The sequence below is a fragment of the Thunnus maccoyii genome, chromosome 18, assembly GCF_910596095.1.
Source record: "Thunnus maccoyii chromosome 18, fThuMac1.1, whole genome shotgun sequence".
Taxonomy (NCBI): Eukaryota; Metazoa; Chordata; class Actinopteri; order Scombriformes; family Scombridae; genus Thunnus; species Thunnus maccoyii.
The window spans coordinates 8,209,929-8,233,360 of NC_056550.1; the positions used below are offsets into that span (position 1 = coordinate 8,209,929).

General features: G+C 37.6%; 3 protein-coding genes and 1 non-coding gene across 10 annotated transcripts; 3 read left to right on the forward strand and 1 right to left on the reverse strand.

The window, feature by feature from the left end:
• Positions 1–1,357: 1,357 nt before the first annotated feature.
• Positions 1,358–5,262, reverse strand: LOC121884743 (galectin-2-like). Of its 6 annotated transcripts, none has more exons than XM_042393716.1 (5): positions 5,186–5,262; positions 2,635–2,732; positions 2,358–2,437; positions 1,916–2,087; positions 1,358–1,678 (listed from the first exon to the last, which is right to left on the reverse strand). In XM_042393716.1, exons 2-5 carry the CDS (start codon positions 2,641–2,643, stop codon positions 1,532–1,534), a joined length of 408 nt encoding a protein of 135 aa, XP_042249650.1. In that variant the 5' UTR covers positions 2,644–2,732; positions 5,186–5,262; the 3' UTR covers positions 1,358–1,531. The 6 variants fall into 6 exon arrangements, with proteins under 6 accessions (XP_042249650.1, XP_042249654.1, XP_042249651.1 ...); XM_042393720.1 differs by having other exon boundaries at positions 2,635–2,702; positions 5,186–5,252; XM_042393717.1 differs by having other exon boundaries at positions 2,635–2,707; positions 5,186–5,252.
• On the forward strand, positions 4,755–13,226 carry pick1 (protein interacting with prkca 1). 2 transcript variants are annotated; one of them, XM_042393714.1, is made up of 13 exons: positions 4,755–4,927; positions 5,508–5,580; positions 5,845–5,956; positions 6,160–6,288; positions 7,285–7,351; positions 7,520–7,609; positions 7,709–7,762; positions 7,966–8,028; positions 8,207–8,340; positions 8,835–8,927; positions 9,023–9,073; positions 10,402–10,546; positions 11,121–13,226. In XM_042393714.1, exons 2-13 carry the CDS (start codon positions 5,540–5,542, stop codon positions 11,381–11,383), a joined length of 1,242 nt encoding a protein of 413 aa, XP_042249648.1. In that variant the 5' UTR covers positions 4,755–4,927; positions 5,508–5,539; the 3' UTR covers positions 11,384–13,226. The 2 variants fall into 2 exon arrangements, with proteins under 2 accessions (XP_042249648.1, XP_042249649.1); XM_042393715.1 differs by lacking the exon at positions 4,755–4,927 and adding an exon at positions 5,335–5,400.
• Positions 13,227–14,749: 1,523 nt separating this feature from the next.
• trnar-ccu lies at positions 14,750–14,822 on the forward strand. The gene has a single exon. It is a non-coding gene; the product is annotated as a tRNA-Arg (tRNA).
• A 174-nt stretch (positions 14,823–14,996) lies between these two features.
• On the forward strand, positions 14,997–22,689 carry plbd1a (phospholipase B domain containing 1a). Its single transcript, XM_042392887.1, has 11 exons — positions 14,997–15,201; positions 16,417–16,639; positions 17,104–17,187; positions 17,612–17,753; positions 18,579–18,719; positions 19,283–19,427; positions 19,852–20,052; positions 20,830–20,970; positions 21,052–21,237; positions 21,638–21,744; positions 21,853–22,689. The coding sequence occupies exons 1-11, from the start codon at positions 15,132–15,134 to the stop codon at positions 22,027–22,029; spliced, it is 1,617 nt and encodes a 538-aa protein (XP_042248821.1). The 5' UTR covers positions 14,997–15,131; the 3' UTR covers positions 22,030–22,689.
• Positions 22,690–23,432: the final 743 nt, after the last annotated feature.

A 23,432-nucleotide genomic window follows, 5' to 3' on the forward strand; every position in this document is an offset into this window, starting at 1 on the left:
TTTTATAAATTCCACAGTTGTTTATTTTTCCATATTGTTATTTGATCTAGTCGACTTTTTATAGAAGGGTGTTAAGACCCAAATTCTGTACAAGAATTTAAGGTTTCTTCTCTTTTTTCTAACTTGACACAATATATTTTTGAACATAGGTGATGTAGATTCTTATATATGCGATGATGAATCTGACATAATGTTTAAGATGTACATTTGATATTTTAAAGTACGGCTTTTCTGTTACTGCTTTTCTATGTATTTTTTTCGATGTACTTTATTGAATTGTTAATAGTTTTGGGATGTTTATCACCCATGTTGGTTAATCACACCTGCCATCATAGAGCTTGTCAGCCTGTTTGTGTGCATGATGTATAAATATGGGTGTGTTTTCCATTTTTTAAACATTTTGACCTGACGAAGATCCAAATAATATTGAAACGTTGTCATTATTTAACTTTTTTGACTTGGAGCAAGTGTGCAGGTGTTTCCTTTTTTCATTGTATTATTTCCACATTCAAGTGTTTTTTACAGTATCATTTGATGATATACATCTAAAAACCGGCAACAAATCTGATAACATGGGACATCACCTTTGACTGTATGAATATCATATTATTCAATAAACATTTGGTATGTTGTATAATTCAGGAAGATCAGGCATTTTTCAAACTTTTTAAACTTTTATACCAAGCAAAACTATTTGTTTACAAACAATATGACAGGTACCTGTGAGCAAGGATGTGGTTTTCCAGCTGAAGGAGAAGTTCTTCCTCTTTTACCTCTTCTTGTTCCATGGGTCCGATTAATCACCATTAATGCTCAAATACAATTTATATTTGACAATTATTATATTGAGAACATAATTATATAAAGAGTTCTGCTTCAGTCAAACTTTTGTTCAGCACAAACACACACCCTTCTGCTGTGGGGGAAACACCCACCGCTTTCACATCCAGGTCATTATCTATTCACTATTTAGTGAATAAATTAAAGCAATTCTTTTTAAGAACTGAAACTGTACCTCTCAGCATCAGATAGAATTATTTCCTTCACTTCCAGCTGTTTTTTAATTTAAGTTCCTAAGAAAAACTATTTTAAAGTAAAGCAGTTTACAGTTATAGGAGACAAAATGTGGTTTAAGTGGCGAGTTACACTTTTTACCGAAAAGTGCATTTTATTTGTCATGTTACTTTGACCTCATGTCATCATTACCACTGTTTTCACTAACTGCTGTTTAAATCTACAATATTTTAATCACCATTTTAGTATTTACATTAGATAAAAATGAGCTGGGCTTTAAAGCAGGATCAGGCTTCAATTTGTGAAAACTGACCCTTCAAAGACAACAAAGCAAGATTATTTGAATTTAAACATTTTATTTTCTGTTGCACAACAGGAAATATTTAAATAAGGATACATTCCTTTTGTACTGAACATTTACATCTCTTTATGATTCATGTTTCTTACAATAACTGAAAGTCTCATCTTTAACCAAACTGATAAACACAGCATACATGTGTGAGAGCAGTTGTGTCTCTTAGCAGATCTTGAAGGAAGTCAGTTTGAGGTCTCCAGTGATTCTGATGTAGCTGATGACGTCCATGCCAACACGGTTCGGGAACTGGACCTCCTGTCCGTCAGGAAGCTCCACTTCAAACACGTCTCCAGCCAGTTTCAGCACAATCTAAAACAGAAAAGATGCTCATAAAGTAAAATTCTTTCTACTTTAGTAGCAAACCTCTTAGACAGATATCTCAAAACGTCTCCAGACAAAACCCAAACTATCTACATGGCTTGGGGTTAGTGAAGAAATTTTTGTGATTTGGACAAACCGACTCTTGAAGTCTTTCAAATTGTAGCTGAACCTTCCACTTTTCACAAAGTTCACACATCTTCACTTCTTGTAGTCACATCTCCCCACCTTGACATCTGTGCCCCTGTGCAGGGGGTTGTGTATTTCCCTTTTCTCATCACCCCAGCAACCAGCAGTCTTTGAGTTGCACACGACAACAGCTCCATCAGTGTCGTCATGGAAACGAGGGTTGAAGTGCAGAGCCAGATCGTCTTCATGACAGCCGAGGTCGATCTGGAATCTGAGTGGATCACAGATTATACAATAAAAGTAATCTTAATGTGTGTGTTTGCAGAGCTCAGAATGCCACATGGGTTAAATATTAGACACATATTCATCAGGATATTTATAAAAAACATAAATGCTCCACAATCAACGAAAGGACACATTGTTCCAGATTTATAATTATTCCTTGTAGCAATAAACCAACTTGTATGTACACAGATATCCTTACATTATTTTATTCCATTAAGGGGCTAATAAAGAATAACTAAGTCTTTGTTTAGTTTACCTCTCAGCATCATGCAGAATTACTCCCTTTATTTTCAGCTGATCTCCAGCTCTCAGCTCCACATTGTTCAATTCAAGTTTCTGAGAAACACAGTTGTGCAAGTCAGAGTTTCAACCAATTTAATTAGAAAATAAAAGGTTACAATTTGTCGTAATGGTGACAAACTTAGAGGAATCAAATGTCAGTATCACAGTCAGATACTTTTATCCAACAAACTACAAACTACAGTGTGCAAATCAATAATCGATAAAGGCAGAAACAAAGCAGTTCAACTTACCATGCTCATTCTGGGTGCTGGTGTTGGTGAATAGTCCTGGAGCTAATAAGATGGAAGATGGTTCTCCTCTGTCCTGGGACAAGAAGTAAGTAGTTCAACTGTGAAGTTTCACAGTTTATGAGCACAAAGGATTCAGTTAACAGACTTTTATCATCACAGTTTGCCCCGATAATCATCATCACAATCAAGCAGCCTATTCAATGCAGAGGCACCTCAACATTTAATCATTACTGTTGAACTGATGCAAATGAAATTAATTCTCTCTTTGATCATTGAACAAACTGTGAGTAACAGCTGCCACAGTGTGAAGTGTCTGAACAAACCACTCTGCCCTTTAACAAGCTGCTTTAATCTTTTTAGATTGGGAACCATTATGTACACGGAGGAGGGTCCTGAAGACATTATTGATTAAACTGTAGCAAAAACACGACCACCTAGAATACACTGTGCCTATGGTATCCAATCAGTCTGTTATGCTAATTCTATCAATTGAAAAGCATTTTCATGTTTGATTTGTATGCTTGGTCATTAAATATATACATGATACCTATTGATACCATCATGACTGCTGAATGTCTCTTTAATAATTAATCATGGATTTTAAGCCCATGAGGCATAATTATATATTCGCTCTCCTCTCTTACACTGACCTCAACAGGGTATTGTATTAATTTGGCATCATTTATTTACTTTTTATTCATTTACTGTGTGTAAGTTTGCACCATGTCATTTCCAGTGACTGTCTGATAGACAGTTCAAGGAGGACCTAATTTGCTCTTCACTATCTATATCTTTTTAGTAAAATATGGTCATTTTCAATTTTAGCTTTCATTTTAAAGTCTCTCTCCACTCAAAAATATGTTTTTCTTCTTGTTCCTTCAGTTGGATGTTTGAGCTTCACTGTGCAGAATGATGTATGTGCAGTTTGACACTAGAGGCTGTTTTCACTTTCATCTGCTGAAAGTAGAAAGTTTCTCTGAGCTCATTGGAAATGTGATTTTAATGGGTGGACTTACGATCATGATTTGTGACACAAATAGTTTGGAAGCCAATCTTGGTCCAATATTCAACCTACACAAGTGTGATGTGAAAACCTGAAGCTTCCAGTGTACAAACACTGAGAATAGACTTTACAGTGAAGTAGGAGACATCTTGTGTCCAGCTGTTAAACTTTTTAAATGAACAATATTTGCATTTTTATAGAATTTGGAATTTTTAATGAGGGAGAAAGAGTAGATGTAATTTTAAGGATTTTAACAAGATATTTTAACTCATTTTGTGGAGGAAAAAAACACATCTGACAAAAATTATTATTCAAAGTAGAGTATTTTATATGAATCTAAAAACATGTCTGGAAGGGATCTTTGAGATTAATCAAAACTTCTTCAGCCAATTAAAGGATGACATTAGATTAAATTTAAAAGGCCACAGTTGTCATGAGACCATCATCATTCTTCATTGGCAATGATACAAATATTCATACTGATTATGTGTATTACAGTACTCATATTGATACACACTTCATCAACCAGCAGTCAAAACAGCCCTCAACTCAATCATGAGTTTTTGCTGCCATCCATTGGTAACAAAGATAAATTGCAATACGTTATATTCGTCAAATTGGCGTCAATGTATACATGCTTCGTACTAGTTCGTGCCTCTTCTTCGTAATATAACCCCTCACACTTGAGTGTACCGTATAGTTAGAAAAACTCCAGAAAAGTTGTATTTGACTGCCTCCATCTGTCACGGGACCCGCGGTTTGCTCGTCGTACTGTCGTCTGTTGGATGTATAAAGACATTATACATCAATTGTTGTCACAACGTGGAAAGACGATTGACCATTAACCGGAAAAGTGGTGTGTTGTCATGTCTCCATTGATGTCGCTTTACAAATGTGATGTGTTGCAGTTCTTCTCTTTGGCCACGAGATGGCGGTGAAACTCATGTACAAAAATACGTTGAAGGCTGTTTTGAACTCATTACGTGGTCCAGGATTTTATATTAGCTAATAACAAAGCACAATTACAATAATACATATAATTTGTATGAATATATGTATTATTTCCCCTGAATGATTTGGAGTCGGTGACCATAGAAAACAATTGAAAAGTCTTTCTCAAAAGCAACTTCCGCTAGTTGCCGGAAGTGACGTCTGAAAGTAAACAGAGGAGCTGTCAGTTGATCCAGAAATTAATATATTTACGACTAAGGGAAGCGATTTAAGAACGGCATTTTGCTTTTTATGCATACAAAGGGACATTTGTATGAACTGGTGCACATTCTAGTAAAGGTAACTCACTAATGGCGTGTTAACATCAGAAATTAGCTATTTAACCTGCCACTAGTCTACAGAAGCTAGCAGCTAATTAGCTTTAGCGAGCAATTTTCATGCTTTTGGCTTACGTCACTCTAAGGAAATCTTCCCGATAGTTAATACCGCATAGGTTCATGCATGTTGTTTAACTTACATGTTGTTTCACTGACACTCATTTAACTGGCTAACATCACGTAGTTTTCATGCATTGTAAGCTAGCAGCTGTTAGTTCACCTGCAGAAGCAGCAGCAGCTTGCGTCTTCTCACCGACCGCAAACCTCCGAAACGAGCAAAGCTTCAGCTTTCTCTCGCTCTACTGAGCCAGATCACCCAAAAGAAGGACCTGTTTTATTTTGCGCATATTTCCATCAATCCAAGTTGATAGATAACGTCCTTCCTACCTGATAGAAAGACCAACTTTACTTTGAATCTCTTTTTATATTTCATAGGTAGTAAACTGTCAGAAAACTGTCATGATATTTCTGTCTTCATCATATCAATCCTCAGTCAGACTGTGTTTACGGGTTTTGTTAATCACTGAAATAATCACTGACAGGTTTAACGGGACAGGAGTGACGCTGTCCTGCGATGTTCACAGACATGGACTATGAATTGGAGGAGGACAAACTGTGAGTCACAATTGTCGTTTTTCCTCTTTTTTCCTCTTTTTTCCTCCCATTCAATTGTGTATTTCAGTGTGTTACTGAAATCTTCCATTCACACATGAGATCACATACAGTGACGAATCAAACCACGTTGAGTGATCTCATTAAATTCTTAAAACAGTAGCTTATAATGTGATCGTGATAAGAACCTTGCACTTTAGGATTGTCACAAACAGAGTCAACTATATGCTGCAAATATAAAATTAAAACATTTTTACTCTTCAACAGGGGGATACCGACAGTCCCTGGCACTGTGTGTCTGAAGAAAGATGCTAATAACCTGATAGGGATCAGCATTGGGGGTGGGGCACAGTACTGTCCATGTCTCTACATTGTGCAGGTAGGTGTTGTTGCTGTGTTTTAACCACAACAGGACATTCGTATCATGTTTCAAGTTTTGTAGTAGGCATCGAATTTTAAAACATATGTGTAGCATTAAGTTGATACAATGGTGATAAAGCTCCATTCGAATAAGTCAGAATGGAAATGTAGACACTCTGTGTTATTGGTACCTTTTTGAATGTGGCTGCTGTCGTCTCGCAGGTCTTTGATAACACCCCAGCAGCTCTGGATGGGACGCTGGCAGCAGGTGATGAAATCACAGGCGTGAACGGCAAACCAGTAAAGGGAAAGACAAAAGTGGAGGTGGCCAAGATGATTCAAGCTGTCCAGGTACACAAGTGCTGGGGAGGGAATCACAGTCCATAATAATTTGTAATCCTGAATAATACCAGGTTGTCATAAGATGGCCTCTTCTACATTTCTGTGAACACAAGGTTGAGTTTTTGACCAATACAGTCGTCTCAGTTAGTGACTAATGTAGTTGATGACTAAGATGGAAGATTAATGCCAGACATCTGTCAAATGCAGGTCAATTTGATTTGCTTTTGCCTCCTCACTCACTCAGGCAGAAAATCTGCTTTGTTTGAATTTTCTTTTATTTTCAGTTTGGAATCTTTATGGTCTGCAATTTTGATTAAACTTAAATTAAACTAAACTTACCAAATGTACTAACTAACTCTTCACCATTGATGACCAGTGTTTTTAATGCATTAAAACAAGGAATGAAGCACATTTAGACCATGTATTAAATATGATGTAATATTTCAAAATCCATGACATACAATGACACAAACAGAAACAAGAATAAAACCTTACTCACGGTTTTGTGTCCCGCTGTGGCTGTGGATATATCAGTGAATAGTGCAAGAGATAATTTCGGGTGCAAACCCACCATCGGACTGTGGAGAAGAGGGACTTAACTTGCTTTCCAAGCTGTGCTAAAGAGGTCAGCACAAATAGTATTTGGCACGTCACCTATGCAGAGGGGCTGTGTTGTTTTTGGCATCCATTGTTAGCACCCAGGAAATTCCATGACTTCCTGCATGGTGGATTAAAGACAGGCTTCAATGTGGGAGTTAAAGGATTAGATTTTGTTGTTGTTGCACATTCAGTGCAAGTACTTCATGTCGATTTCACCCATGACATCATGACGCTGGAAAATTTGCAAATGATTAATTTTACACACTGTATTTTAATTGTATGCTTGTATATATTGTACATTTTTATATTAAATGAATGTAAGACAGATTTTTTCCTTTTTCCTTTAAATATTCCGTGTTCATTTGTTGTTGTTGATTCAGTTGATTCTTGATTATGTCTTTACAGGGAGAGGCAGTAATCCACTACAACAAATTGCAGGCAGACCCAAAACAGGGGAAGTCTCTGGATATAGGTATCTCTTCCACTAGACACATACTCACTATTAGTCTTGATCCATTGTTTGTTTACTTTACCCTCTGTGGATTCTGCATTTTCATTTTATGCATCATATTCTTCCATTATCACGACACCTTTTATTCAGTGTTGCGGTGTGTGTTGACACATATTTTGTGTGTTTTAGTGTTGAAAAAAGTCAAACATCGCCTGGTAGAGAATATGAGCTCAGGCACAGCAGATGCTCTCGGACTCAGTAGAGCTATTCTATGCAATGGTGAGATTGTTATGATCAATTTACTCATTTAAATAGAAAATGTTACAACTTTATCCATTAATTTATATAGATATCTACAAAATGAACTTTATTTCACAGATGGACTGGTCAAAAGACTAGAAGAATTGGAGAAAACAGCAGAGCTCTACAAAGGTAAAGAATAATCAAAATACCAAATAAATGTGTTTTGTAACAATTTGGGGAACAGTAATCACAAAATCAGGAAACTATCAATCGTAATGATTGTGTAGTGTTCTCACCAGATGCACTTGATGTGTTGAATTGAGTTTGATGCAGATTCACTTGTTGCTGTTTATTCAAACCAGTATGTCATCATTATTATTTTCTGTTTGTAGGGCTGATGGAGCACACAAAGAGACTGCTCAGAGCTTTCTTTGAGCTTTCTCAAACCCACAGAGGTGAGTTACTGTGATCAAAAATAATAAAACAAAGCATCTTTACATTGTTTGGTGCACTTTTTTAATTTTGACATTGAATAGCTAAGAAGAACACAAGATAGACAATCTTAATTGATCTAAAGAGATATAGAGTCTAATATATGTGATTGGAGTTTGACAGCCTACTGGAACTTTACAGCATTTGGGGATGTTTTTTCTGTCATCGGAGTTCGAGAGCCTCAGGCTGCAGCCAGTGAGGCCTTTGTGAAGTTTGCTGATGCTCACCGCAACATTGAGAAATATGGTATTCAGCTACTAAAGACCATCAAGCCTGTGAGTACAAAATAATTTGCAGTTGAAGCATTTATTCCACCAGAAAATGTGAAGTTTTTTGACATCATGATTCTACTTGATCTTTATTTCAAACTGACTTCAAAGAAATAAATTTAAACAGTGTTTGTGTATGTGTTCATTAGGTTTATGCATTCCTTATGACACTGATCTCTCTAAGGGATGTTTAATGTGTATGATGAAGTCAGTTCATGGTAAAGGTTGAATATATATTTATATTTATTTTTTTATACCTTCATATCGATGCTGTGATCTGTCTTTACTTTCATACAGTATATATTATTGGATTTATCCTTGTTTGTATTCTTTACTTCAATTTTTAGCTCAGTTATCTTTTATCAAACATCATGAACAGAAGAACACAGATGTCTTGAGTTAATCCAACGATACTTTGTTGTGTTGTGTCTTTATACAGTAGCTCTAATGTCTGTCTGATTTTATATCAAACCTCTTACCAATCATATCTTGTTGTACAGATGCTTCATGATCTGAACACATACCTTCACAAAGCCATACCAGACACAAAGCTCACCATCCGCAAGTACCTGGATGTGAAGTTTGAATATCTGGTAAGGCCACAGCAGTGTGACATCACTTTTAAAGCTGTTAAATTAGTTGAATGTCCGTCAACAGAATATCAGTATGAATCTCTTTTGTCTTTCAGTCATACTGCTTGAAGGTGAAGGAGATGGACGATGAGGAATACAGCAGTATTGTGAGTTGTTATTTCAATTCTAGTTTTAAGAAATGTAATCAGTGTATAGTATAGCAGACGTAAGATAAGGTTGCCAAAGGAAAAGTGTTGCTTTTCTCTCAGAGGATTCTCCTGGTGCATAACAGTCAAAAAATAAAAGTTAAGAGAAAACACAAGTGCCTATACAAAGTAAGAGAAAAATACCACTACCACAACAGATAGGTGATATAACTATATAAATAAAAATTTACAATTAATATGTGAAATGTCCTAAATATAGTGAAAAGAGCTATGGCATTGTACAAGATACTGACCGGGAATGTACAAAACTTTACAGTATAAAAACAGTATAAACAGTACATGAAATGTGCAAATAAAATTACAAATGATAATTAATTACGTAAACATATAAGCAATAAATAAGTAACACATTGTTCACTGTGATGGTTTCACAGGTGTGCAGATGATGACATTTTTAAGTTAATGTAACGTGTAGTGTTTAAGGATGGGATAGAGTCCATGTGAGTGGGGGTCTTGGGCCTTATTGATGAGGCCGGCTGCAGATGGGAAAAAACTGTTCTTGTGTTGTGACATTTTGGTCTTGACAGATCTCAGCCTCTTGCTGGAGGGGAGTGTTTGACACACTTCCATGCTCAGTCAGGAGTGAAACTACATGATGTTTTGTGTATACTGAATAGATGTTGAAGATTAGATATAGAGCTGCAATAATTAGTCAAACAACAGAAAATGAATCAACAACTATTTTGAAAATTGATTAATCATTTTGAGTTTTAAGATAAAATGTCCAATTTATCTGATTCCAGCTTCTCAAATATGATAATTTTCTGTTTTATTTAGTCCTCTATGGTGAATGTCTTTAGGTTGTGAGCTGTTGGGTGGAACAAAATGACATTTGAGGATGTCGTCTTGGGCTTTGGGAAACATTTTCCACAATTTTATAGCTCAAATGATCAATCAAGAAAATAATTGACATTTCTCTTAGAATCAATATCATATATGATAATTTTTAAGAAGTGATTGATTATGATGTTTTGTTAAGATAGTATTTATAGTGTTTAATTGGTCACTCTGATGAAGGCGAAAGAGCCGGAGAATAAAGGAATGTGTACAGGAGAAGAGTTGTGCAACATGTTTTAATTTTGATCTGTATACTGTACATGGTGGCCTTATTTTGAGCAGACAAGTGCAAACTGAGTTTATTTTGCAGCTGATGCCACTAAACTGATCGAGCTGCAAAACTCTGATGGAGCCACATCGTTTGTGTGTGGCGTCGTTGTTTTATGCACTCATATAATCTGAAGCAGTGAGTAATGTGCTTCCTTCTGCAGGCCATGGGAGAGCCTCTGTATCGCGTCAGCACTGGTAACTATGAGTACCGCTTGGTGCTGCGATGTCGGCAGGAGGCTCGCGCCCGCTTTGCCAAAATGAGGAAGGACGTTCTGGAGAAGATAGAGCTGCTGGATCAGAAACATGGTTTGTTGTTGTTGTTTTTCAAGTCTTTTTTTTCCAGCCATCTGATATATAAAACAAGATGTGACAGTAACCAGTGTAAATGTACAAAAAGAGGTTAACAAGTTGCATATTTAATGTTACATGTTTCCAGTATAACATGTTTTAATTAGAAAGAGTTTCAAAATAATGACATGTCTTGAGGTTTTTCATGTAAAATATATTTTAACACTATTAAAATTACATTTTATATTAGTAATTGTCAAAATAATATACATACACACAGATACACAGATAATTATAGTGTGATATTTTCAGGGATTATGGAATTTGAGATCAACATTATAAGGGCAAAAATGCACGAACAAGGATTGCAAAGACATAGAGCATTTTAAAGATATGAAACAGAGACATTTAAAACAGGAAGCACAACAAAATAAATTCTGCTTAAGGAGAAGTAAAACAGCCATTCTTGGTGTGACATGTCTCTTTCTCTTCAACAGGATTACATTTTTTATTTTTCAATGTGTAACTCAGCTCACCTGTCACGAAACTTTCCATCCACTCTTTTTTTCCCTCCCCTCTTCTTCACCTGCAGTCCAGGACATTGTGTTCCAGCTGCAGCGCTTTGTCTCGGGCATGTCACATTACTATGACGAGTGCTACGCCGTCTTGAAGGAGGCGGATGTCTTCCCCATCGAGGTGGACCTCTCCCGCACCATGATCAACTACGGCAGCCAGTCGCTCTCCTACGCTGAAGACGAGGAGGAGGAGGAGGGAGGAGGAGGCGGAGACGAAGGAGGAAGCAACGTAGGGAGACAAGCAGAGAACGGCGCTGAGAAACTGATCGATGACGAATGAGTGTGTGTGTGTGTGTGAGAGTGTGAGAGTGAATGTGGTGTTCTTATGGACGTTAAATCTGCCCCGCTAACATAACTGTTCCTCACTTACAATTTATGTCAACACTCTCACCAAACGATGATCTTTAGAGTGGAACATAGCAGCTGACATTGTTAATACTGTTGTCACAAAGGTGAATACTACTGAAAATCGCTGCTATAATCCTGTTGTCTGGTCTTTCTGTGGTGTTTTCCTTGTGGAATACACTCAAATCAACGGCTTTGTGATTACCATATCATTTTACTGTTGTGAATTATGACTCAACTTTCTCTTTAAACCGTAGACTTCCTGCTTTTGATGTGACTGTCGTCCACTCATAAGGTCATTGCTGAATGAGTGTGAGACAAACACAACTAACAGAAGGCAACTTTATTTTAATGCTGCAGAGGAGGAACTAAATGCATACGAGGTGTGCCTTTTAGACTCTTAGTGTAATGAAGTGTAATGGGTCGGGGCTGTGTGTCAGTGTGCACATTGTGGATTGTTAAAGCTTTACCTTGATATTTACATTTTTATTTGATTATTTTCTTTGCTGTAAACATTTTGGACAGGGATTTATTTAGAATAGAATAGAAAGCCTTTTTTGTCATTGTAGATAATACAACAAAATTAAGAATACTACTCCTGCTCAGTGCATTAAAAGAAAAAACAACCTCAGCAAACAACAACCACAGTCAACAACACAGATTCTAAAATAAGTACAGTAAATAAATACATATAAATATATATAATACAAATATGTTAGTTTGCACTAGAAGATGTGAGGTGTCACTGCAGAGACATTTTCTCCTCACCTTAACAAGCAACTGGCAAATTACACTAATGGATCAACATTTTAAAGGTGTTTGCTGAAGATGGGGGCTACCACAGAAATGATTCTTCCTCATGATTCCTACTTGAAGTGTTTGTTACATGCAACTGTTACACATCTTTGGATGTTTTTCCTTCTTCTTAAAACATTTTAGTTGTTAAACAAGGAAGAGCTTGCCACAGAGTGTCCACCAACAGAGAGTTTCACAACCAAAGTTTTTTTTTTTTAAATTCAATCTGCATACTTCAAGTTAAACTGTGTTATTTTCCTGTAACACTAACCTTCATTTCTCACTTCCCCTTATTCCAGTGGCGCCCAGCCCTCCAGTAGTGTTTTTGTCTAAGATGAGAAAGTTATTAGACGAACACTATAATAACACTCAGAGCTTTACCATGCTGTGGATGTGGACTGAAATTGCAGACACTACATGTAAATAAGAATGTATAAAGGGAAAGAGTATAAAAACTCTGCTGTTGTAATTTCTCTTGTCATTCCAACTTTATTTATTTTTGTCAAAATATATTTAAAAGATTTAATGATCAGTAAATTGCGAGATTAATTCTGTTACAGTGAATATAATTATCCACCCGTGTAACTCTGGGGTCTGTCTTTTTTGTTTGTTTATTTGTTTTTTGTCTTGTGTGAAATAAGATGACTTTTGTGCATTTTGATGATTAACTGTTGCAGACGTGTTTGAGGTCATCACTTGGGGGCAGCATCACATCAGATCACACTGTCCTGCAGTCGGCACTGACTGACTGTGGCTCCTGTTTTGAAGGATTTTCTTCTGTGTGTTGTTTTTCCAAATAACTGGAATGTATGAATCAAAGGGACCTACTGTATTTTTATTTTATCTTTAACAGGGCGGTTCATAGACATATTGGCTGGAGTTAACAGGCTTATTTGGAGTTAAATTGACTACATGAACCTTAAAATGGCCTAAGCAATGATTTTTTTAAAACTATAAATAAACATACAATTATAACTAAAAAAGTGTTTGGTCTATTTTGGAGGAATATCAATGTTTTGTTTTTATTTTTTTATCTTACCTTTCTTTCAACTAGAAAGCATCTAGATTGTATTAAATGCACTCATACAGCGTCGGGAAAATGTAAAATAATTTATCAAACAGTAAAAAATGAGACTCATACAGTTGTGGCACCATAACAATAAAATGTTAACATCTTTTGTAATGTGATGATAGGAAGTGTGGCCCTTTGTAGTTTTATCAACAAGGTTTTGCAAAGTAGCACATGGCTCATCTATCTAGTTGCCTCAAAATCCCCCTCCATAATTCACAGTCGTTATAGGGGGATACACATTCTTGCAGGCCAAATTGTTGTCTGCCAGTGTATGTATCCCCCTCCAAAAATCCACAGATTTTGTCCAGGTGTCTGTGTTTGTCTATCCAGGACATGTGATTCCTTCCTTATCAATAATGCAAATTAGGTGAGGTCAGGGGTTAAGGTTAGGTAAGGCTGTGAATCAATAAATGTATTGTCAGCATTTTAGAGGAGGTCAGAAGGTTAATTTGATTTGACTATTAACTAAAACACTAAGAGACTGGAAACCTCTCCATATTTTCCAAGGTTATTGGGTATGATCTGATATATATATATAAATAAAACACTTGATGATTGGTCAGACTGTGCATTATAGAGGCGGTTACATATTTTGGCAGTCTGCATGTCCAGCCTGGTAGGACAAGTAGCCTATCTTAGTGGCTTTGTGCGCTATATAAATGCAATACATTATTATCATGATGATTATTCTGATTATCATTATTTACCCTTTTAGGAGGGGGATTCAGAATCATTTAAAACAATATCCAAAGGAACATAGGCTATCATTTGCAATGGAAAAGTGGATTACAGAAACAATAGTTCACAATGCTGCATTAGTTTTATGTACATTTCGAGTTAAATAGATATAAGTTAGGCGAGAAATGTGTTAAAATGATTACAGTGATCTTTATATCAAACGTGTAGCTATTTGAATGAACAAATTCCTTACAAAAGGTTGAATTACAGCGTGTTTGGATATACTGTAGCTTCCAAACAGTAACATGGGATGACCGAGTAATCGACTACGTGTTACATTATAACATTGTCGAATTAAAGGAGAAAAAAGATGTGATTGCCTTGTTTTTTTCAGTAGACATTCAGTGCAATGAATAACATAAAGTTGGATAACACGTACAGAAGAATAAAAGCATGTATTCTGATAGATGAGCCATGAGTTACTGCAAAACCTCGTTGATAAAACGACAATACACGGTGAATTAAACCATGTTGCTATTTTTAATTTACTTGGTTGAAATCTAAGCGTAGTGATGTAGCCCTGAAACAATGCGCGCTCCCGCGGCCAGAGCCACACTTCCTAATGGAATGCATGCGCGTTCCCGTGGTCAGGGGCACACTTGCTATCAGAGGGTAAATACCATGGCACAATACCTGATGTAATGGGCCCGGCTTATGTATTTAAATAGATATGTGACTACCAAAGAGAGCCGCATAGCCCCAGTGGCCTAATGGATAAGGCACTGGCCTCCTAAGCCAGGGATTGTGGGTTCGAGTCCCATCTGGGGTGAAAGCTTTTGCTGACTCATGATCTAAAATGGCAAGACACAAAGTAACATTAAAATTATTATTAGCATGTTATTGCTAGTTGTGCTTCTATAAGACTTAGCGGCAGGACTCTGCTACCCCCCCAAAGGGCACATGTACGACATGTTCCCTTTTCCTCCGGCTCGCAGCCAATCAGGAAACGCTCCGCTCTGCCGTTTCGGACTTTCCCTCCGTCACATATATAACAACTGATTTCCTCTTCGCTTTCAGCACCTTTGGCTGATCCCTGTGTCTGTTGTGCACCTAGTTTAGGTTTTACCTCCAACTAGATATGCTTCTACTAAAGAGGCTGTATGTCTTTCTTTTATGCCATGTGGCTGCGACCTTCGCCTCTGCTGACAGTAAGTAGGCCGAGTTTGAGAGAAATCACGGGTTATTGTGTAAGGATCTAATGGCTTTATTTTCCAGGATTGAACTGATAGAAACTGGCTTTACGCATGCATGCTGTTTTACAGTAAAGATATTTAGTTACTCTCTGTCAGCGGCTGTGATTTAAGGAGTGTTGCAGATGACAGCATGAGTTGAGTATGTGTTGTTTACCCATACAGGGTAATCCCCAACCTCACGAGGGCTCCTGCCAATGAAATGTTTTAGTTTTAACTTTCGCTTTTTGTTGATATCCATAAACCTATATTTAATAAGTCAAGATAGGAACATGCATATAAGAAAAAAACAGAGGAACAAAAAGTGGAAGGATAGGAGATTTTTGTGTGAATGGGTTTGTGTGACCCTGTCATCTGTCACTCCAGCTAAAAATAAATACATATAGTATATATGTTTTAATTTATTTATTTACCAGGGACAGTGCACTTTAATCAACATTTCAGTTTCCACATCAATGTAAATTTGCTCGAGGTAGCAGCTAATTTTCATCCATTGTCCCTGGGCAGGTTATTACAAATTAGTGACCTAATGTCATCAATACAATGACTCAACAAGTATGCTACTACAATACAATACAATACATAAATACATTACAGAAGTAACAGAGATATATAAAAACAATGAGTAAAGATAGTGCCAGAGATAAGGTAGTATGATTACTCATGATTGCAAGTTTGGTTTGCTTTAAGTCATATCTTAAGTTTATGTTTAAAGCTTAGGTAATTAGTGCTCTCTCTTAATTCAATAGCTAGACTGTTCCAGCAGTTGGCGGCTCTGAGTGAGAAGACTGTTTGCTCAAACTTGCTACGTCTGTATTGTACAACAATCCCCTCTGGTAGTCGCACTCGTTGCCCTGCAGCTACAATCCTTCTGCATTATGAACTGGCTGTGTGTCAGAGGTGCAAGCCCATGTAAGACGAAAATATTAAACATGTCATTCATAGTAGAGATGCACCACTAGACTTTCATATAATTAGTAGATCAGTAATAGTAGATTATTGGATTTACTGCACACGGGAGAAGTGGCTAAACTTTTTTTCTAGGAGTCAAAGCCATAACTTCATTGTCTTTTACAGCCATCAAACTGCATGACTCTTCTACTGGTGTAGCTGTTCTTTTATAGCTATTTTTTGTTGTCTTCATCTTCTTAATGGTGTTTGATTTCTTTTCAGAGATGACAGCAGCCACAGTGTACTGGGACCCCCAGCACAAGACTGTCCTGCTGAAGGAGGGGGTACTGGAGACAGAGGGGGATGCATATGGATACCTGAATGATACCCTGTCAAGTACAGGCTGGAGCGTCTTAGAGATCCGTGCCGGGTACGGAAAGACCCCCGAGACTGATGAAGTCACCTTCTTCCTGGCGGGCTACCTCGAAGGCTTCCTCTCTGCCCAGTAAGTCTAGTGAATGTGCTGTCATGCTCGCTATTCCTATAGTGTCCTTGTCATATAACAAGATTTATGGTGTCCCATTCATGTCATTCAAACATTTGATACTAAAATAAGACAAGATGAGATAAGACTTCACTGTCCGTTCACACAAATTAGTCTTACATCACATAATAGTGTAATAATAACATAATTACAACAAAACAAATTATCAGTTATCCAACTGGTGATTGGTTGGGTAGTATGTAGTCTGATGATGACTTAAGTATGATGAGAAACTAGAGAAAGATAAGAAACTTTGACCTTTGACACCTTTTGTAACACCTGAAAAATTATTGGCAGCATCCTCCAATCATAAGATTTATAGAAAACAAATGACCAATCAAAATGTCCCCAAACAGTATGAATCACTTTTTTTCTGTTGTTATGAGTACATTCATTTAATATTCGTACTTACTTTCCCTGCCCAGGCAGATGATGAATCACTACGCCAACATGTATCCCCAGCTCATCCACGACCCCAAGATCCTCGGCCCAGTTCAAACTTTCATGAAGTGAGTCTGTCCTCTTTTAAATATTAAAACCACAGCAGCATCACCGCAGTCACAAACAGTACAAGATCTGAGTCACACATCACTGTCATCATCTTTCATATCCTCTTCTCAGAGATGTTTAGTTTAGCTCACACTACACTCAACTCGGGGGTGTGATGTGGGCAAACACATTTTCTAGCATAGTATAGTATGTTTGAAAGGTTTTCAGTGACTTAAGGGAATTATTCTGTGTTTCTTTCCATAAATGAGTCCTCAGTTCAGGTCAGTTTATTAAAACATACCTGTTGGACTATTTGTCCGTATGGATTACACTAAAGCTTCATCTGTGCTCTGTGTTTGGCTCTTTACTTTTGAGTGTTTTAAATAAGAATAATGAATAATGAGAACTGTAAACAACATGTGAACATCACTCCTGTACTTTAAGGAAGCAAGACTCATGGACCAGAGAACAAGTGAAACTGAACAAAAGCTCTGACCCTTTATGGAAACACACAGGCTTCATTGTCGCCCAGATGGATGGATTGCAAGCAGGAGTTGCAGACTGGGCCAAGAAGCAAGGCAAAAAGGTGTGACAGCCATATCTTCACATTTCTACGAGAACAACAACTCTCTTTTACATGCATAGACGCCTTGTGTACACACCAAAACATGACCATAAGAACAATGGAAAAACAAATATGCAAAATGAATAAATAAATGGAAAAAATAAATAAAAAGAAACAAGTGCAACCGTTCAAGTTGCAAGTATACATTATTTTATTACACGTCTAGTATATGCACAGATAAAACATAGAAGAGGAATCGTCTTTAGAAATGTATAAATCTGAATCTACCAGTTATGAAGGAAATTCCTCTTTAAGAAGTATTTTCACTTCATCTGACTGATGCACCACATTTAAATACTGTTCTGCCAGGTTCTCATTTAAAATGAGGAACCTCCAGTGCAAACTTGTGATCATATATCACAGTGCGTCACTGTAAGGTTTAAAGGGACATGAAATGCTTTCTGCAGTGTATTATTATAAGCAGAATAAGCAGATACATGTTGTTTAAAGGACAGTGTATGATCCACTATAAGACAACACCACATATGGTGCCAATATCATGATATTATATCAATAATACTACTAATATTACTGAGTCTCAGTTGTTTGCCTTTGTAAACAGCATGTATTTACTATAGTTTTATTTGTTTTTAGCGCCAGTTTGGATTAATAAAGAAAGCAGACTTGGTATGAAAGGTGTCCAAATAGCTCATGATTTCACTGATCTTAAATATGTTTCTTTCTTAGACCAATTCTTTTTTGTATTGCTGGCTGTCTCACTATTGAAGCAACACTACTATTCGTTTTCATTTGCTGACAGCTGTTTATCTGGTGTCCTTCCCATAGCCGCTGTCCCTGTTTGACATCCAGTTCCTGAATGCAGTGGGAGACCTGCTGGATCTTATTCCAGCCTTGGTCCCAGACTCCAACCCTCCACTCAGAGACTTTAAACTTCCAGGGATGGGACACTGCTCTGCTCTCATCAAGGTCAGACGTCAAAACAGGTTCCAGTCAGGATGTATATGTACTCTAGTAGACAAGACTAGACTAGAAGACAACGTAAAGGATGTTCTTCAAAGCTCCTAGTGTTTAATAATGCAACTCTAACATCAGCTATAATCACACATCTCAGGTAGGTTTGCTAAATGTAAAAAACTGAGCACCTATGAAGAATTAATCTCCTATGCAAGACATGGGCTATAATGGATTTAGTGGTCCCAGACCTGCAGTAGTGTGTGTAGTTTCATTTGCCACATAAACAAAGAGGTCCCTCACACACTTAGTGTAAATGTGTCTTGTGTGGGGCAGGAAATAGTTTGTGCTTACTAAATAGTTTGTGTTGATTATTCCATCTTCTGTTATGCTTTTTTTATTGTTCCTGTTGTTTGTGACATGTCTGTGTATTGCAGCATTTGTAAAATGCACATTACCTGATTTATTTTAATCTGAGTCACATTGACACAAATTCCAGACATTTCTTCAGACAAATGAATGCCATATTGAAGATGAAATCTTAACTCCATTTGACTATTTTCTGTGCCTCACCTCAGATGCTGCCCGGTTTTGAGAACCTCCTGTTTGCCCACTCCAGCTGGTACACATACGCTGCCACAATGCGTATCTACAAACACTGGGATTTTCGCATCACTGACCCCCACACAGCCACTGGGAAAATGTCCTTCAGCAGCTACCCTGGTAGGCACCAGGAATTCTCCATTACAAGATAACAAGAACGGCAGTAAAACTGTAAAGATATTCCATATAAACAGAAGTTTACCAATATGTGTTTAACAATGTCCAGATATTTGAAACAGCAGGAGCCTGTAATGTCCAGCAGGACAAGAAAATTATTGATATCACTGCTTCTTTTCTGTACACAGTCATATTTCAGTTATATTCCACTTCATTGTGCAAAGCAGAGTTTTACATGTACAGGTGCTGCCACTTTTTGTAGAATGGCTAATAAGTTTATCTCTCCGACACCCTCTACCATCACACACACACTGCTTTCTGATAATCATCATTGAGAAATAATAATATTTGAATCCCATGTTGTGAATGTGATTTTTGGTGAAGATTGTCAGAAATGGTCTCAGTTAATATTGCATTTCTCCCTCAGGTTTCCTAGTGTCTCTGGATGACTTCTACTTGTTGGGCAGTGGTCTGATGATGACTCAGACCACCAACAATGTCTTCAACTCCTCCCTTTTTGAAGCAATCACCCCCAACAGCTTGCTGGCGTGGCAGAGGGTCAGGCTTGCTCACAGTTTGGCACGTACAGGAGAAGAGTGGGCCCAAACCTTCTCTATGTACAACTCTGGTGAGTGGAGTGCAGTGATTATATATTTGTAAAGCACTAACCATGAAAACAGTACTTTTATCACTAAGAGACGTGCAGGTAAAACATGAATCAAAAGGTTAGTAACAGTTAACCGAAAACCAATTTATTTAAATGTGCAGAGCTGTTAAAGTACTGAATTACTTTACACTACTTCCAACCTTTTTCCAAAGTGTACCGTTGTTTCAGATATTTGAATGCATTATTTCCAACTGTATTTCTAACTGTTAATCAAATCGCAGAGTCTAGAAACTGTTAAACTTAAAGATTGAGGTGTGACTCATCTCAAGCCTGATGCTTGGTTTCAAGTCATGATTTGAGTTAGAGATAATGAATCCACATTCTGAAGTCTGAACCCGGGGATCAGTAATCCATCACCCGAAGAATCATGTCTGGTTTTGTTTTTACAAAACAGTACATGCATGCAGCTGAAAGCACAAACTGATTTGAAGGTTTGGCTATATTGTGCAAAACTTCAATGAACATAGTGGAAACCATTTGGTGAATTTGGAAACTTCTTGCATAAATACGAATGAATACGTGATCTAAAATACAAAATAATACTGTTACAACTGACTGAATAAAACCCGACTTGATTATGACTGTAAGCAGCAGTGCATGAGTCATGATCATCATTGCGGAGCTCAGGTCAGACGCCTTTCAATACACAAATTGGTCAACTCAATTAATTTTACAGACTTCTCTTCCTTTTGCACTACTCTCCTCCTCTCCGGCAACACCCAACCTCAACTGTTGTAGGTACCTACAACAACCAGTACATGGTGTTGGACCGGAGCAAAGTAAAGCTGGGCCACAGTGTCGATGACGGCGCTCTGACTGTGGTGGAGCAGATCCCCGGCCTGGTGGAGTACTCTGACCAGACACAGGCACTGCGCAGAGGTAACGACAGCTCTCTGTAAAAAACTGTTTTTCTGAGGAGTATTTGTTAGAATAATTTCCCATTACCTCTGGTTGCCACAGGTTACTGGCCGTCCTACAACATTCCCTTCCACCAGAAGATCTACATGCTGAGTGGGTACGGACAAATGTGGGAGGAGTATGGAGAAGACTTCTCCTATGATCTGTGTCCGAGAGCCAAGATCTTCCGCCGTGACCAGGCTGAAGTTAAGGACCTGGACTCTTTGAAGCACATCATGAGGTTCAATGGTGTGTGACTCTGTCTCTTTTTTTTTTAAATGACTCACATTGAGCTGCGTTATTTACACATTTCATAAGTTTTATATGATTTTTCTGGGGTTTTTTTCCTCACAATGAAAGTAGCACTGATCTCACTGGTGCATTTAGTGTTGCAATGATTAAACAGCTCCAAAAACAGTGACATGATTGTTAATTGATTCATATAAGCGTGGTTTGAGAGCAGTACCTTCTAGCTCTCAGCCAGCCAGTCATCATTTGCTTTGGATGTTACTAAATAGAAGTTGTCAATCATAGGCAGCAACTGAAAGCATGGCATTTCATTTAAAATAAAGATTTACATTAGACCAGATAGTTATTTTGCCAGTGGCAACATTTTTACTTTTACCCTTTTTTGTTTGATTGTTGTCAGACTACAAGAAGGATCCTTACTCTATGGGTGACCCCTGCAAGTCCATCTGCTGCCGTAACGACCTGAGGGCAGAGAAGCCTTCACCAGGAGGTTGCTATGACACTAAGGTAAGTATCCTGTCACTACAATGATCTTGCATTAACAGATTTTGTAGCATAAAATGCTTCTTAGCTCAGCTCAGATTTCATCTCGTTCCTGTGTCGTTCTCATTCCAGGTAACAGATTTCGACATGGCTGGGGACTTCGGTGCAGAGGCAGTGAACGGGCCAACAACACAGGATGGACTCCCGCCGTTCGTTTGGGATAAATTCAGCAGCATCAGCCATCAGGGTCTGCCGCAATACTACAACTTCACCTTCGTCAGGATGATGCCTCGTCTCTTCGAGCCATGAGGGATATGTGTTTGTGTGTGTGTGAGTGTGTTTGTGTGTGTGTGACAGGGAGAGATGCTTTCTGTCTGAAGCTTTCATAGTAATGAATGTCAAGGGTCAAATGTACAATCTGATGTTTCTGTTGTGGTTTACACATCCATTTGCACAATGATGATTTTTATTTTAACTATTGCTGAAAATTCAGAATTGTGTCCCACCAACATGTGCTTTATTCTCAAACTGTCCATCTACCAATCAGATTTAAAATCAATATTTTGTTACAAATGTGTCTCAGGGTTAAATGAATTAGTAGAAATTTTATATGAATTAATTATATGAATAATTTTATACCTGCAGTCACTTGTGCCTTGAACATGGGGAGTAATTTCATAATTTTGTAAAATGCAAAATTACGCCGTCCTTTCAGATTGATTTTTCTTTTTTTTCTTTTTATTTTCATACATGCAAACACTATCTTTTAATGGTAAATGAAACAATCAGTGCAATGTTATACTCAGGGCTGTTGATCCTCTCTAATGCTGTGATTTATGTGCATCTGTTTCTTGCGCTGGCTCAGTGAAAGTGTATCAGGTTTATTTTTTTGCGTAAGCCTGTGTTTCATTGTGTGATGCTGCACATCTTTATCATGCGTTCATTTTTTATTAAAGTTTTACAGTTGTACCACTGTCGTCCTGTCTTTTATCTTGTCTAGATAGCGACTCTTAACCACCAAGGTTTAGAAAACAACTGTGTTGGACAGTCAAGTCCCACATGTCCCAGCTTGTTGTTCATTTTCCACAGTCACTTGCATTATTGTAAAGTTCCTAGTTGTAAACTTGCTGCTGTCAATACCAAGAAGCTCTGGAGAAATTCTCCTCTGAAAATGTATGATAATGAGATGAGGAGCACCTCAGCTACCAAACGATAGTACACAAATTATGAAAACTTATATATAATTATGGCTGTGATGCATTATATAGAAGAGAGAAGTTTGATATTTTAGTAGCCTGTGGTCTCATTAGTAAATTAGAGATGGAGAGAAAAACAGCACTAAATCTGATCAGCAGTCATGATGATAATCTAAAAGGCAGTTTCAACAGCTTCAATATTGCTTCTGTCCAAATTTTCGACATTCAGCTCTGTTATTGTCCTCAACCATTTGCTATGTGGGCAAACAGTAAAACAGTCACGGATTATCAGTCACAATATTTATATTTATTTTTAATATTTAGACGTATGAAGGTCAGGACCTCTGTGTTTTTGAAACAGAGTAGAGTAAGCTCACTCTCTCGTTCTGCCCCCAGGGACACATGTAGTGATTCACCCTTTCCTATGAAATGGAGGAACTGAAACGTCTGTTAGGCACTCTGCATTTATTTCATAAATCCTCCCGTCACGTCCCTCCTCTGTGTTTCACAGCTCTC